Source organism: Lacerta agilis, chromosome Z (assembly GCF_009819535.1).
Source record: "Lacerta agilis isolate rLacAgi1 chromosome Z, rLacAgi1.pri, whole genome shotgun sequence".
Lineage (NCBI taxonomy): Eukaryota > Metazoa > Chordata > Lepidosauria > Squamata > Lacertidae > Lacerta > Lacerta agilis.
The window spans coordinates 2,102,030-2,117,163 of record NC_046331.1 but is presented as its reverse complement, the minus strand read 5'-3'; the positions used below and the strand labels follow the sequence as shown (position 1 = coordinate 2,117,163).

The window sequence follows — 15,134 nt, the reverse complement described above, 5'->3', positions numbered from 1 at the left end:
AGGAAAAAGGGATGGGTTTTTAAAAAAATAATTCCATAAATCCTGTTTGTTTCTTCTTCTCTCTCTTTAACACTTTCTGCAGAAAGACTCTCAGAAGTTGGCTGAGCAGCAGGCGGCACTGATGAAAAGGCTTACTGAAGCTGATGCCGAGAAAGCGGTAAATATATGCCAGAAATTCACTCCCTCTGTTTCTTGCCTGTATATTGAAGGGACTTAAGATTTTGTTCTTGAAACAAAATGCTGAGTTCTTGCCTGCGGACAAAGTGCTGTGCCTGAGACAGGAAAACCACGTTGTCCTGGAGGTGCAACTGGAGCATTAGTTTTCTAATGAAGAAATGGCACTTGCCTCAGTTCCTTGATCTGTAAAATGGGGAAAATAATCTACCTAGGACAATTGAGGACCAGTTCATCAATTAATATACTTCTTTTGTAAGCAGTCCCCAGAGGAAATGAATCTTTGTTCAGTTCTTCTTCCTCATGTAGCCTTTTGTTTTTGTTATAGGTGATTCTCAACTTACATGCATAGGGAAAAATCACGCATAGGGAAAATGCACTGGGTTCAATGGCAGGTGGGATTGTGAAAGTCCCCCCCCCCCCGGCACCCAGAGTTCTGCACCCTTTTTATTTTATTTTATTTTTAAAAAACTTTTTTGCACACAAATCAAGTTTGTGTAAGTTGCAAGTTACCTTTACATATTTCAATTAGTTATCCACCCTTCATCATAAGTTCATTGGGTTGGGTTACATCAGCGTTTAGAAGCGGAGCCTCAGTTTGCTCACTTTCTTGTTTCTTCCTTTACTTTGCTGTTGCGTCTGTTAGATAATAAGCCAGCAGTTAGAGCAGCTTTGTAAATAATTGCAAAACAATTACTTGCCCACAAAAGAAAATTAATAATACTGGCCTGCTTTTCCAAGAGGGGGTGGTGGAGCGTTCCATCCCTCCAGCAGCCTGCTTCATTTCTGTGCTGGGCACAGAGGAGGAGGAATCCCTCTGGCACTCCACCACCAGCCCACTCCGTGACCTACACGGAGTTCCTTCTCACCTGTGGCTACCAGGCTAGTACTTAAATGCAAGGTTGAAGTTAGGGTTGCTTGGCTGTTTCAGTTGTTGCACATCACCAAGGAAATTTTGAACACTTGATAAATAATTATGATTGTCACCGTCGACCACTGTGGGCTCTCTGTTTTGCAGCAATTGGTAAAAAAACTGCAAGAGAAAGAAAAAGAAGTTGATGATCTAATGGTTCAGATACAGACAGAAAAGGTAAGTTTTTTTCCTTAGGCATTTTATGCTGTGAGTAAATTTTCACAGTGAAATTGGGAGGGCAAAAGGGTGAAGATTTAGAGAAGCTGAGCTTAATCTTATGCACCTGTTTCCCTCCCCACCCTTCTTTTAGGACCAAGCAAAGACCGCATCTGAACTCTCCAAATCCATGGAAGCCGTGAGGGGCCACCTGCAGGCACAGCTGCGCAATAAAGAAGCTGAGAATAACCGCCTGCAGATCCAGATCCGGGTACAGTGTCTTTGCGCTATTGAGCAAACAGTGCCTGGTGCTATACAGTCAGCCAGATGAGGTGGTACACTGGGCTCTGCCAGTTCAAACTGCAGGTTGGGGGTGGAGGAATACAATTGTTTCTTCAATGTTCCTCTGCTCGTGTGCGTTTTTTAGTTAGTACACTAAGAGGAAGGCTATGCAGAGTTTTTCTCTGTTACGTGGTCACTTACTATGTGCAGAGGTCTTTTAACAGAGGAATGCATTCAAAAGAAAAGTGGCACTACCCCTCTGGCACAGTCCTAAGTGGTACAGTTTATTCTGCCATCACAGAATTCAGCCACCTCATTTTGCTGCACGTTTACACTAGGCCTGAGTTCAGAATAGATTGTAGTGAATGAGGTGATGGGGACATGGCATTGGGTCACACACAGAATTCTATGCATTCTGCAAACAGAGGAACAGGGCATTTATTCCAGCAGGAGTATGGCTAACTTTTCGATGAATCAGCTCTCAAAGACAATAAATAATAAAATAAAAATAAAATTAATAATAAAATTACAGAAACAAAAATATCATGAATGACAATATATATAACAATATAATATCATTTAGGTCAGAAGTAGGGAAAGAAGTAGGGACGCGGGTGGCGCTGTGGGTTAAACCACAGAGCCTAGGGCTTGCTAATCAGAAGGTCGGCGGTTTGAATCCCCGCGAAGGGGTGAGCTCCCATTGCTCAGTCCCAGCTCCTGCCCACCTAGCAGTTCAAAAGCATGTCAAAGTGCAAGTAGATAAATAGGTACCGCTCCAGCGGGAAGGTAAACAGCGTTTCCATACGCTGCTCTGGTTCACCAGAAGCGGCTTAGTCCTGCTGGCCACATGACCCGGAAGCTGTATGCCGGCTCCCTCGGCCAGTAACGTGAGCTGAGCGCCGCAACCCCAGAGTCGGACACGACTGGACCTAATGGTCAGGGGTCCCTTTACCTTTACCTAGGGAAAGAAGGATACAAAAACTTGGGGTTCAACGGTGGTTCTGCATCTGTTCCAGCATCCTGCCCCAGAGCAGTGGTTTGCCCCCAGATCCTCCAGAATAAATAGACAGACAGCTAGAGATTATAGTAGATGGTAGGATTTGAATAAGTGTGAAGAAAGGGGTGACGGAACACATCTTCCTTCAAATATACTGACTGAGAAAAAGATGCAGAACTAAGACTGCGTACAGCTAGTTTTGCTAGGTCTTTGGATAGTATAAGACTGGTCTGCGACGTTTCTCTATGTTGCCTTGCTCTGCTCTCAGCTCTTGTGGGGAAGAAAAGTTGGTCTTTGGCTGCCTGAAGCACAATTAATTTCTTCATGTACCCTGATTGCCTTCCTCTCAGAATCTGGAGCGTGTTGCAGCTCAACACAAGACAGAAGTGGAAAATATCATGGAACAGATGAAAGAGCTGAAGTCGAAGACTGAGCGTGACAAGGACGCCCTGAAGAATGCAATCAAGGCACAGAAGGAGCGAGCGGAGCGCAGCGAGGAGTATGCAGATCAACTGAATGCCCAGCTGGCAGAAAAGGTGATGGTTGCTCTGGTGGCCTCCATGTCAGGGCAGTGCTTACTATCGGGCCAAAGCTTTGTGGAGTGACCTCTCCCCACCATTTCATTTTGCATTTGAGGACACCAGCAATAAAGACTGAAGCTGCACCTGTGTCTTTAGAAAGGCACAGCTGCTTGGCTACTTGTGAGGTTTGATTTGCAGAACTTGGGGGACAGCAGACCCTGTTCCATAGGTTTCCTTGGAGAGATTTCAGCTTTTGAGCTCTATAGGTCACTTAAACAGTCTGAATGACACAGCTGCCTCATTCTGCCTGAAGAAGAGGTTGCAGAACTTGCTGAGGAAAGTTGGTTTGTTAAGTAACGTAGCTGTCTTGAGAGCATAGAGATTCCTTTTTAAAGCCCACCTGGCAGTTGAAGAACAAATACTATTTAACAGCCATGGTGCTAGTAGTAAATTCATTATTTCTGAACTCTGGGACAGCTTTGAATCCTGATACTCCTCCCCTTCCTCTCTTCCTCCTCCATTCATCTTGCTCTCTCTTTTTACATTTTATTGGGTTACAGTTGTGGGAGGAGGCCTGGGAGTTCCAGGAAGGGTATATATTGTTTTACAGCAGAAGTAGCCAGTGTGATGTTGTTGGACTCCAGTTACCACCAGCCCTAGTCAGCATCACATGGGTCAGGGAAGGACATCACTCTGTATGTTCAAACCTTTTAAAAACCGTACTTCCTGAGGCATTTAGGTCTGATTAACTAGTTTCACTGTACCTGACTTAATGGCTCATCAATTGTGCATTTAAAAGTAGGGTTTATATTTATATCTCTTTCAGGGTAGAATTCCTTCTCTGATTCTGTTACAGAGCCATGTATGTTGGTGGCACTATATAAATAAATGTTGGTGGTGGACATATCATTATGGGAGTTGTAGTAGAACAGAATTCGGAAGGCACATTGGCTGTCTCCGTTGTAGAATTTTGATTTGTATTCTTGTATTAACACAATATGTGACAGTAAGCAAAAAACAAACAACCCTCACTTTTATCGCTCTTGGTGGTGTTAAGAGCTTTCTCCCATTTGTCCTGCAACAACCCTATGAGGTAGCACACTTATTGTCAGGCGAGTCCTGAAGAAGGTAGGAAGAATAGACTTTTTGGGGACTTCTCCCAGCCTCTGTTGTCCTGAATGCGTATAATGTTTTCCTATCTGTAAACCATGGTTACATGTTACTTGGGAGCTCCCCATAGGCTTATGCCATTTCCTCCCCATCTTCTTCTTCCTCCTGTTCTTCTCACCTTCCCTTCCTGTCCAACATTAATATGGCTTAGTGTTATGATGCACTGGAGATAAATGACAACTATGGTTAGTTCTCAACCAAAACAGCTTTTAACTCTTGATTTAAAGCAAGGTATAATCAAAGTCATCGCTGCAGATGTAACTCTGTGCCACCCTTGTGAAAGCTGAAAAGGAAAAGAAGGGGAGAATCTGCATAGGGGGGAATGAGCATGCTGTTCACCACTTAACTTGGTTAGGACATTGAGCAGTGTTTGATCTGTATTGGGCTTGCCTTGATGTTCTAGGCTTGGCTTTGGCTTAAGGTGACTAGAAGTACAGGGCTGCTGTGAAAGTCTACAGTGGACCCTCCGGATACGAACTTAATTCATTCCAGGGGTCCTTACGTACCCCGAAAAGTCCGCAACATGAGGTGGTGCTTCTGCAAACGCGCACGGCGCGATAGAGCACTTCTGCACATGCACGTGCAGTGAAACCCAGAAGTATTTGCTTTGCACAACTTGTCATTAGCGTGGGGTGTCAGATGAGTTCTTCTTTTCTATGCCAAACAATGTGACTGCTCTTCTAACCTTGCCTCTTGCCTTGCTTGGCAGGACAACTATGTTGCTGAGGCGTTGTCCACCTTGGAATCGTGGAGAAGCCGCTACAACCAGGTGGTGAAAGACAAAAGTGATCTGGAAGTTGAGATTGTGATGCTGAACAGGTAGGTGAGAGCTGTGCTGTTACATTTGGAGCTGGCTCCCACGACGGCTCGTGTGGAGGGATGGATGGGAGGCAGCACAGCACTCAGATCCGAAAGATTACTGTAGCTCCTGAAGAAGCTACTGGGCTCCATCAGCCCCAGCCAGCATAGCCAATGGTTTGGGGTAGAGGGAGTTACAGTCCAGCAACACTGCAGAGCTACAGGTTCCCCATCGCTCCATTACTCTCTTTTAGTTAGTGAAGAAGGTGATGGTCATATGTCCTGGCTCTCTGCCATTTCTGTTTCCTCCATGACTTGTGACTGCAATTCTGCCAGCTCTGTCATTTTTTTTTATTTTTAAGAAAATCCATTCAGAACTTTGTTGTGCACAGCATATAATCCTGTTGGTGCTCTGTGCTAAAGGGGGTTCAAATTGTGCGAGTTTGCATAAGTCAAAGAATCAAAGTATTTAGTTTGCTTTCAAGGCCTAGGTTGTCAGAGAATGTGGACTTCTCGGCAGAAAGGCTGAAGGAATGACAGGAGATCAGATTATGAAACAGGGTGTGGGGTATGAAAGACAACAGTTGCCTGCAGAGAGGACAGTCTGGTCTGAGAAGTGTTCCGAGGGCCAGAAAGAGATGCCAGTGGGCCCTCAGATCTGACATTGACCACCCCAGTGTAGTGAAACAGGCAGGTGAGAGCCTTGCACACAAAAATTGCTGCCAGTAAAGACAGAGAAGTTGAATCCCTGTTTATGTCTGTGAGGTATTTTATAAATTTTGTAAGCCACTCTTGGTATGTTCTTTTAAATGGAAAACTTGAAATTATTTTTTTTAAACTTAGCAAATAAAAATATCCAGTATTTCACTACTGACATTATGAGACAGACCAGTATGATTTTTGACAGTGGGCTTGGATTTACCGTATTTTTTGCTCCATAAGACGCACGTTTTTCCTCCTAAAAAGTAAGGGGAAATGCCTGTGCGTCTTATGGAGCGAATGGTGGTCCCTGGAGCTGAATTGCCCAGGGGCCAAAAGAGGATCATGCTTTTTATTTTACAAAGAGAAAAGGGAGTGTTGAAAGGACCCCGCTCAGCAGCTGATCAGCAAGAGATCGGGAGAGAGATAAGAGTCCCGGCTCCCTTTCAGCCCCGCCCTCCTTTGTTGAATGTGCTGCAGAGGGAGGTTGTTTGTTTCCCCAGGACATGTGACTGGCTGATTAGATTATCTGTCTGGAAACTGTAGAAATGGCTCCCTTTCCTTAAGATTTTTCAGAAATGTGAGTTAAACCTCATAAAAATGGGGCTTTTCCTCTTTGCTTTTCCCCCTTTGCAAAAGGAGCTTTGCTTTTCCCCCTTTGCAAAAAAAGCTGCAAAACCTAGCTGATCCTCGGGAAAAACCCCCCAGGGCTTTTCCCTTTGCAAAAAAAGCTGCAAAACTTTTAGCTGATCCTAAAAAAAGCCTTTTGCCTTTGCAAAAACAGCTGCAAAACTTATAGCTGATCCTCAAAAAAGCCAGGGCTTTTCCCTTTGCAAAAAAGCTGCAAAACTTTTAGCTGATCCTCAAAAAAAAAAAAAAAAACAACAAACACACACACACAAACACACACACACACAAAAAGGGCTTTTAGAGGAGGAAAACCAGAAAAATATTTTTTTTCCTTGTTTCCTCCTCTAAAAATGAGGTGCGCCCTATGGTCCGGTGCGTTCTATGGAGCGAAAAATATGGTAAATTCCCTAATATGAAAGAAGCTAAGTGCATTAATTACTTTTGAGCAAATCTAAGTATTCTGTACAGTTGCCAAAACTGAGGAACAGTCTTGCAGAGTGGTTGTTCCTAGGATCCAGCTAGCTTGAGTGCAAAGGGGAATCCATTAGGAAATCCAAAGGAAAACGATTCCAGTAGCTGCTCCTTGGCATTTGGGGTGTCAGAAGATGTTGGTCTCCCCAGGAGGCCTGGGTTGAAATTGTGACCAAGCCTTCTTAGCTCAGTTAATTTGTCATCAATATCCTAGCTGGCATACCATGGTTTTGTTTTTTGTATTTCATGTTAGGATGGGTAGACTAGGATTTGATCTCAGTTTGACATTAGATGTGAACCAGTCCCATGTCTTCCAAAGACCCTGTGCCCCTTACATGCAAAGCTTGGTATACCGGGTATTTGGGCTGTCATACATAATGGCTCCACCTCTATAGGGGGATTGAGACTGTTCTTCCCATGTGAATAATAGCACAGTTGGGTGGACTTACCTTAGCGTGAATTCCTAGGTCTGGCTCTTTTCAAGTTCCTTGGCCAAATGAAAGGTGATGTGTTGCATGTGGCATTAGGAAGCGGCTCTTAATTTTTCCAGATTATTGATAAATATATAAACATTAATCTCTTCTCTTTGATGCAAGAGAAAGCAAAGAGATAATGGTTGGCTCAAGGTCACCCAAGCTTTGTGGTTGTGTGGGGATTTGAACCTATGTGCATCTCTTCCAGTCCTAGTGCAACACTCTAACCCTTACACAACACTGGCTGTCTCTAACAGGGGTGGGCTGTCTGTTGTCCTTCAGTTGTTGTCAGATTCCCATCAGCCCCAGCCAACATCTGGAGGGCCACAGATTCCCCTCTTCTGCTATTTGGGAATCGTACCTTAAAAAAGATTGTCATCTTTGTGAAATTCTGCTTTGAACTGAGACTGCTTCTTTCTTCCTTGGGCTAATGTATATTTCCCTCACTTCTATTTAAGCCGTATTTCAGACTTGGTGGAACAGCAAACCACTATGGAAGACAAGATGCGTGAAGACAGAGACGCCATGGTGGACAAACTGCACCGGCAGGTCACAGAAAGTACCTCAATGAAAATGGAGAATGAGAGGTTGAAGGTTGGTAGAGAAAAGTCCTCATCTTCACCATGCTGGGGCCTTCAAGATGTTTTGGGCTACAGTTCCCATCAGCCCAGCATAATGCAATCATTCTGGCTAGGACTGTTGAGAGTTGTAGTCCAAAACATACATACATAGAGCACCAGCTGGTCTAGGTCTGCTAGGGGCATCTCCTACACCATCCTGATGAGATGTACAGGAGCATTTTATAAAATAACTTCCAATCATTTCAGTTGAGATAGTGCAGGAGATGTTCCAAATGGGATTTGTTTGTTTGTCTGTTTTATTTCATTTTTATCCCATCTTTTTTCCAAGGAGCTCAAGGTGGTGTACATGCTTCTCCCCCTTCCTCCTCTAATCCCCACAACAACCCGGTGGTGTATGTTGGGCTGTGAGTGAGTGACTGGCCAAAGGTCACCTGGTGAGCTCTGTGGCCGAGTGGAGGATTTGAACCCTGCTCTCCCAGATTCTAGTTGACACTCTTAACTGCCTACGCCACACTGACTCTCTCATGAGAGGGAGAGGGAGATGCTAGTTGTACAGCCCAGCAAGTCCTTTCTCTTCTGACTGAACACGTCTCTTTTCTGGTACCTCCAGAATAGCATGCTTCCGGTGGAGGATAAGCTGAATAAAGCTCAGCAGGAAATAGCAATGCTCAAAGCATCCCTCAAGAACTACGAAGGGACAATTGAAAGTTACAAGAACCAGGTACTGCTCTCGAAAGACCTTTTGGCACTCTCTTTCCTTCTTTGTCTTCTGGCAGGAATCCCCGGCTGAGCTCCAAAACCCTGGAACTTGGGGAGTGGGGCAGAGCTGCATTTTGGTTTTCAGGCATTCTGTGTATTTTGCCTAAGCAAGTACTTGGCAATTTCTAGATATTTGGAAGAGGTGGGTGCACCTGATAAGCACATGCTCTTCTTCCTTTGTGTTACTGAAAGGATTTGAAGCTGGTCTGTTTCATTTTGTAGCCCTCTATTATTGGGGGACTGAATGTAGGAATAGGATTTACCGTATTTTACGCTCCATAAGACACACTTTTTCCCTCCTAAAAAGGAAGGGGAAATCCCTGTGTGCCTTAAGGAGCGAAGGCTTCGCTCCCGTGGCCTCCCCCCATCCCCTGCCACATTCGGCAAGAGGTGGGGGGAGGCAGCAGCGATGATGCTGGATCGTGTCAGCACCTCCATTCGCCGAAAGAAGCTTTTTTCAGCGAACGGAGGTGCTGGGCACAATCCAGCAACATCTCCGCTGCCTCCTCCCACCGAACGTGGCGGGGGATGGGGGGAGGCAGCGGGAAGCGAAGGGGATGTTGCTGGATCATGCCAGCAGCTCCCTTCATGGAGCTGCTTGCATGATCTAGAAACATCTCCGCTGCCTCCCCCCCTCCCGTTCGGCGGGAGGTGGGGGGAGGCAGCTGCAATGCCTGCTTTTGGGATCGGTGCAAGGCATGGGGTGGTGGAGAAAAAAGCGGGGATGCTGCTGCTTTCTCCACCACCCTGCGCCCCGCGCGCCGATGCCAAAAACAGGCTCATCCCCGCTTGCTTTAAAGGGACATGGGGACGAGGGGAGAAACGGAGCGTTCTCCCCTCGTCCCCGTGTCCCTATAAAGCAAGTGGGGATGAGCCGCTGTGAATGGAGAAGTGCCCCCCTTCCTGCCTTTTAGAGAAGGAAAACCAGGAAAATATTTTTTCCTGGTTTTTCCCCTTTAAAAAACAGGTGCGTCTTGTGTTCCGGAGCGCCTCATAGACCGAAAAATATGGTGTTTTTTTTACAAAAATAAAAAAAATACCCCTACCCACGATGGATTACAATATTTCAAATGAGAGGTGCCTAATTGTGGTAGTAATTAAAAAAGCAATAAACAAATGCACATCAAATACAGAGAATGATTTGAGAGCTGCAGAACATAAAATAGGCTTAAACTGGTTAGTTTTCTCAAGTGCTTTTCTTACTTGAGCTTGTCTCACTCTGTTCTTGGCAGCAGTGAAAGACTCGCGTGATGCAGATGCCTTGGGTTAGGCTAGGCTCATAAATGGCAACCTTTACCAAGACCCTTCAGATGTTTTGGACTACAGCTTCCATCAGACCGAGGCAGCACAGCTGTATGATGCTGCAGATGATGGGAGTTGTAGCCCAAAACATCTGGAGAGGACTCCAGCTTGGCAAAGGCCGACGAAGAGGAAAGCCAACAAATTGGAGCACTTCTGTATAAAAGCCTTGTCCACTAATTTAGACTACCTTTTTTATTAACTGAACTGTCACACTTAAAGGGGGTTTGTCTCACCTTGTGGTGAAATTAGGCTCTTTCAAAGTCTACGCATAAAGGGCTTGCATGCAGGAGTAAGCTCACAGAAGCATGGGAAGAATGGTCCCTGTACATTTTGCCTCGTATACTGTATATCAAGTTCTACAGGTGCTAGAGATCCCCCCCCCCCCCGAAAAGCTGGGAATCTGGAGATTATGGCTCATCATGGATCCCCATGCCTCCAGGGCTTTTCTATTGCTGGGTGTGTTTTTTTAGGGTTTTTTTTTAAGAAACAGAATGGGAAGATTCATTACATTGTATCTTGCCCAGTCAGAGTGATTCACAGAACGATGGCCACTGCGGAATTAACCTACGGTCATGAGCCCATCACTGTGAAATTAATAGATGAGCAGTAAAGCTGTAGGGTATGGATTTCAGAATTATATTCCACTCTTGGTATTTAGAGAGGAAATTGTCTCTAAAATATGAACCAAAGGCACCTGTATAGGTTAGAGGTAGAGTTCATGTGTTCTAACACAAATGGAGAAAAGCAGTTCAGCAGGGCAGGTGAGAACATAACTGCAAATGCCTTTATTTTGAGGATTGATTAAAAAATGGAGTGTCTATGTGAACAAGACGTTTAATACTTTCTCTTCAGATTTTTCACAGTTTTGTTCAGTAAACCAAAATTGAAACACAATTAATTCAATTCTGTTTGATAATATAACTGCTGTACATGCTTGTCTTCTCCTTAAAAACAACAACAACAACCCACCAACCTCTTTTCCCCAGGTACTGAAAACGCGAATGGAGGCTGATGAGGTGACTGTGAAACTGGAGCTTTGTGACAAGGAGAACAAATCATTGAAAGAAGAAATGACCAAGGAGATTGAAAATGTAAGTGTCTGGTCCAAGCTGTAGATGAGCCATAAAATCTGGAGGTTTCATGTGTTGTAGCTCCTGCACAGGAACTTTTCATGGGGTGCGGAAGAGAAGGAGCAGACTCGTACCTCACAAAAGCACGAGAAGAATACTGCTTGTACATTTTGCATCATATTTATCAGTTTCTATGTGGTTCCCCATATTGCTAGGGAAATGGGACCTATCCAGCACATATGCTGCTCTGTTGAGATATACAGTGGTACCTTGGGTTACAAACACTTCGGGTTACAGACTCTGCTAACCCGGAAGTAGTACATTGGGTTAAGAACTTTGCCCCAGGATGAGAACAGAAATTGTGTGGTGGTGGCGCGGCGGCAGCAGGAGGCCCCTTCAGCTAAAGTGGTGCTTCAGGTTAAGAAGGGTTTCAGGTTAAGAACGGACCTGCGGAACGAATTAAGTTCGTAACCAGAGGTACCACTATAATCCTTTGGCACTACAGGCTCAAGTGTGCATAGCAAGCCATTGGCAGGCAAGCCATAGTTACATGTGTACGAGCAATTGTAGCTTTGTGCATGTCCTTTGTGCATGCAAGCAGAGACGATAGTTTGCTGTTTTGGATGCCATGGCCTCCAAATAGGGAGAGCAAGCCAATTTGTATTACACAAGGGCAGGAAGACAGAAGTTTTTATCCCTCTCCCATAATGATAGAACCTGAGTCCATCCAATGAAGCTGAATGTTGGAAGGTTCAGGACAGATGAAAGTACTTATTCACATGGTACATACCGGTAGTTACATTGTGGAATTCACTCCCAAAGGAGGCAGTGATGGCCACCAACTTGGATGGCTTTAAAAGAGGAGCTGAGAAATTAATGGAGGATATGGCTGCTGGTGGCTGTTTGCAATGTACTGCCTCCACTGCTGTTGCTCTTGGGTCCTGCTTGTAGGCTTCCCAGAAGCATCTACTAGCTTCACATAATATCTGGCCCTTGATCTAGAATTGTGGATCAAACTCATAGTTATCAGATAAATAGGTCTTGTGGCCAAGCAACCTCTGTTATCTTTAATTCCTGCTTTTTGCATTCTTGCTCACAGGCTCGTAAGCAGTTCCAGAGTCAGGTTGCTGAGCTAGAAAAGCTTCCCGAGATCCTGAAGCTCACAGAGTCTAAACTGGCCGAGTGTCAGGAACAGCTAAAGAGTTACGAGAAGAAAAATATGGAGCTGTCAACCATGATCACAGACCTCCGTCAGCGGGTAAGGGATTGGCAGAAGGTGCCCACACGAACCTCAAGCCGAGGACCAAAATGAGCCTCTAGCATCAAGAAAATGCAATCTTTGTCTCTTGTCTCGTCTCTTTTTGAAATGATTAAAACATCTGCACTGCAGAATAAAAGGACGTGTGGCATGTCTTTGTTTTGCTGTTATCTGCATTTAAGCCTGCTGTTTTTCTCAGTCCACCAACACCTTCTCTGGCAAGTTAACAAATGGGTAGCCCTGTAAAAGCATGCAGTTAAGATCCACCAGCCCCCTTCATGCTTTTGTTTGTCGGTCCTTCATATGGCGATGCACAGGTTTCTCACAGTTCTGTGTAATTGCAGTGCAAGCTAGAAACTTAAAATCAACAACAAAAAGTCAAAATTATAGTCCTCGTGACTGAGAGGAACAAAAAAATTGAAAATGGCTAGGCAGGTCTCTAGGCACTGAGTGGGATCGAGGAATCAGAACTGCCTACCAGAATATTTGCACATGTTGGCTTGTTTTGCATAATTTATTTATCTTGTCGGGGGAGAGAGAAGGTGCAACATTCGCATGGAACACTTAAGTAATGCCATTGAGGATTGCTTGCTTTCATTTTAAAGAAGGAAATAGAAACTGAAGTTCTTAGGATGCACTCAGTTCAGTTTCTCCTCCTGTGTTGTTCAGTCTTGAAGTGCACACATCCTTGTAAGTATGGTATGTGCTAAAATTGAAAGCAAAAAGCTGGGCTGGCGGTGGTGGAGAGCTTCTGTGGTTCAGCTCACAGTGACTGGTTGAGTTACACTTACTAAATTTCCAGTCTTTTGGTCTTTCTGACAGTCAACACTTGTTACAGGTGGGTAGCCGTGTTGGTCTGCCATAGTCGAAACAAAATAGAAAATTCTTTCCAGTAGCACCTTAGAGACCAACTGAGTTTGTTCTTGGTATGAGCTTTTGCGGTATCTGAAGAAGTGTGCATGCACACAAAAGCTCATACCAAGAACAAACTCAGTTGGTCTCTAAGGTGCTACTGGAAAGAATTTTCTATTTTGAGTCAACACTTGGTCACCTAAGCCTCTCTGTGTGACCTTTTTGGCCTTAATTTTTACAGCTGCTGTACTGTGCTTCCAGACTGACCCAAATTCTTCTTTCCTTTTGAGCCGGAAATCTTTATGCACAGTAAATCCATGTGAAATAAGCTCTTGGCAGATTAAATCAGATCTTGGTTTTTAATACTAATTTTCATAGAATTTTTGATTTACAGTATTTATTTTCATAACATGTGCCTGGCCACAAGCACCTGAGCCTCCATTCATTGTAAAAGACAACTTCCATCTTTTTAGCAACCCATGGTTAATTTTGCTCGGCTCCATAAGCCTTTCCTTCTGTGTGTGTGTGTGTGTGTGTGTGTGTGTGTGTGTGTAAGAGAGAGTGAAAGAGAGAGAGAGAGAGAGAGATTGTGGTTTTTCTCTCCTTTGGGGTTTGCCTCAATCTGTGTGTGCTTCACTTTGCTTGCAGGTGGCTGGCGGCTCATTTGTGCAGCGCTGAGAAGAAAAAATTTCATGCTGGATCAAAATAGGCTCTGAAAAGGCCACAAAAACAGGAACACGTACAGTGCTTAATGTGTGCAACAGGAGGTTCCTGGGCTCTTCCCTGCCCTGCAGCCATCCCTCTGACCAGTGGGGTTGAGGGTCTGTGCGAAGGGGTTGCTGGTTATAGTTGCTTAGTGGTGAGCAAAGACACCTACCTCAGAAGGCTGTCTTTAATTTTACTCTGTATCCCACCTCCTGGTACTGAAATCAGATTCTGCTACTGGGGTTTGGTCTTAAAGCACACAAGGCCATCACCTTGCTGAAGAGTAGCTTTGGGTCTGCTCAGTACCTGGAAGCCACATGTGGATGACCTTCCATGGTGGAAGACAGGTGCAATGTAAATAGTAACATTCCATAAGCACCAAATGAGCCCTGGTCCACTTAAGCCCTGAACATGGTAGTTTTTTTCTGCTCCTTTTCTCTCCTTGTCTGTCTTTCTGTCTCTCTCTGCATGACTCCATTCCTGTTTCTCTAGGAAGTAAAGAATGGGGAGGTACTGACAGGAAAACGAGCAGCGCCTGTCACTGGTAGCTTGGGAAGGTCTTAAAAGACTTCATACATTTTCTGCCTTTCCCCCATCCTGTTTTTTTCATCAATCATTTTCATATCTTGAACTGCTATGATTTAATTTAATTGTATTGATTGTATTGTTTGTTTTGATGATTTATTGTTGCCGTTTGCTTTATTTATATGATGCTGTGCTTGGTATCGTAGTGATTGCAACGCTTGTTGCTTTGTCAGTGCCCCTCGTTAGCTGCTTTGAGCTGAACATTTGCTGTTGGAAAACCGGAATACAAATATTAAACCAAGTCAAATCAAATTTCAGATTGAGCTTCAGGGAGACAAGATGGAGACGATGAGAGAGAGGTATCAGTCTGCCCAAGAAGAGAACAAGCAGCTGATCCTCAAGCTTGAAGAGCTGGAGAGGTTAGGAGCAAACGGGGGAGGATGCAACTTTGTCAAGGATGGGAGCAGAGTGAGCAAAACTGAAAGGCTGTGTTGTGCAAATGTTTTCCTGTGTGTATAGATCAATCAGGTGCTGTGTCAGTGTTGATTATGGAACACTCTAGTCTTGTCATGGATGCTGGGCTTGGTGGTGATGGTGGGGGAGATAGTTGCTCTGGTTGGCACACCATGCAAAGCCCAAACCATGGCTCAGCGTGCATGTATGGCGTTCAGAGAGGAGTTCACAACTGAGCCACAGAGTTTTGCTGCTGTCTGCAGTTATCTTTGTACCAGTAAGTGCGGACCTGGGGTCAGACTTTAACTCTCTCCAGATTAACTGTTGGCGGTAGCTAGGGTTTGT

At 44.7% G+C, this 15,134-nt stretch overlaps 1 protein-coding gene across 8 annotated transcripts in view; it reads left to right on the top strand.

Moving 5' to 3' along the window:
- ODF2 (outer dense fiber of sperm tails 2) overlaps positions 1-15,134 on the top strand; it is a 34,959-nt gene that overhangs the window by 15,494 nt on the left and 4,331 nt on the right. For 7 of the 8 annotated variants that reach the window (XM_033137177.1, XM_033137181.1, XM_033137179.1 and 4 more), the window contains 10 exons: positions 83-157; positions 1,193-1,264; positions 1,398-1,514; positions 2,873-3,058; positions 4,923-5,032; positions 7,743-7,878; positions 8,476-8,586; positions 10,913-11,017; positions 12,096-12,254; positions 14,655-14,755. In XM_033137177.1, the coding sequence (XP_032993068.1) occupies positions 83-157; positions 1,193-1,264; positions 1,398-1,514; positions 2,873-3,058; positions 4,923-5,032; positions 7,743-7,878; positions 8,476-8,586; positions 10,913-11,017; positions 12,096-12,254; positions 14,655-14,755 (1,172 nt within the window). Of the gene's footprint in view, positions 1-82; positions 158-1,192; positions 1,265-1,397; positions 1,515-2,872; positions 3,059-4,922; positions 5,033-7,742; positions 7,879-8,475; positions 8,587-10,912; positions 11,018-12,095; positions 12,255-13,754; positions 13,788-14,654; positions 14,756-15,134 lie in introns of those variants that run through there. The other variant, XM_033137184.1, reaches the window with a different exon arrangement.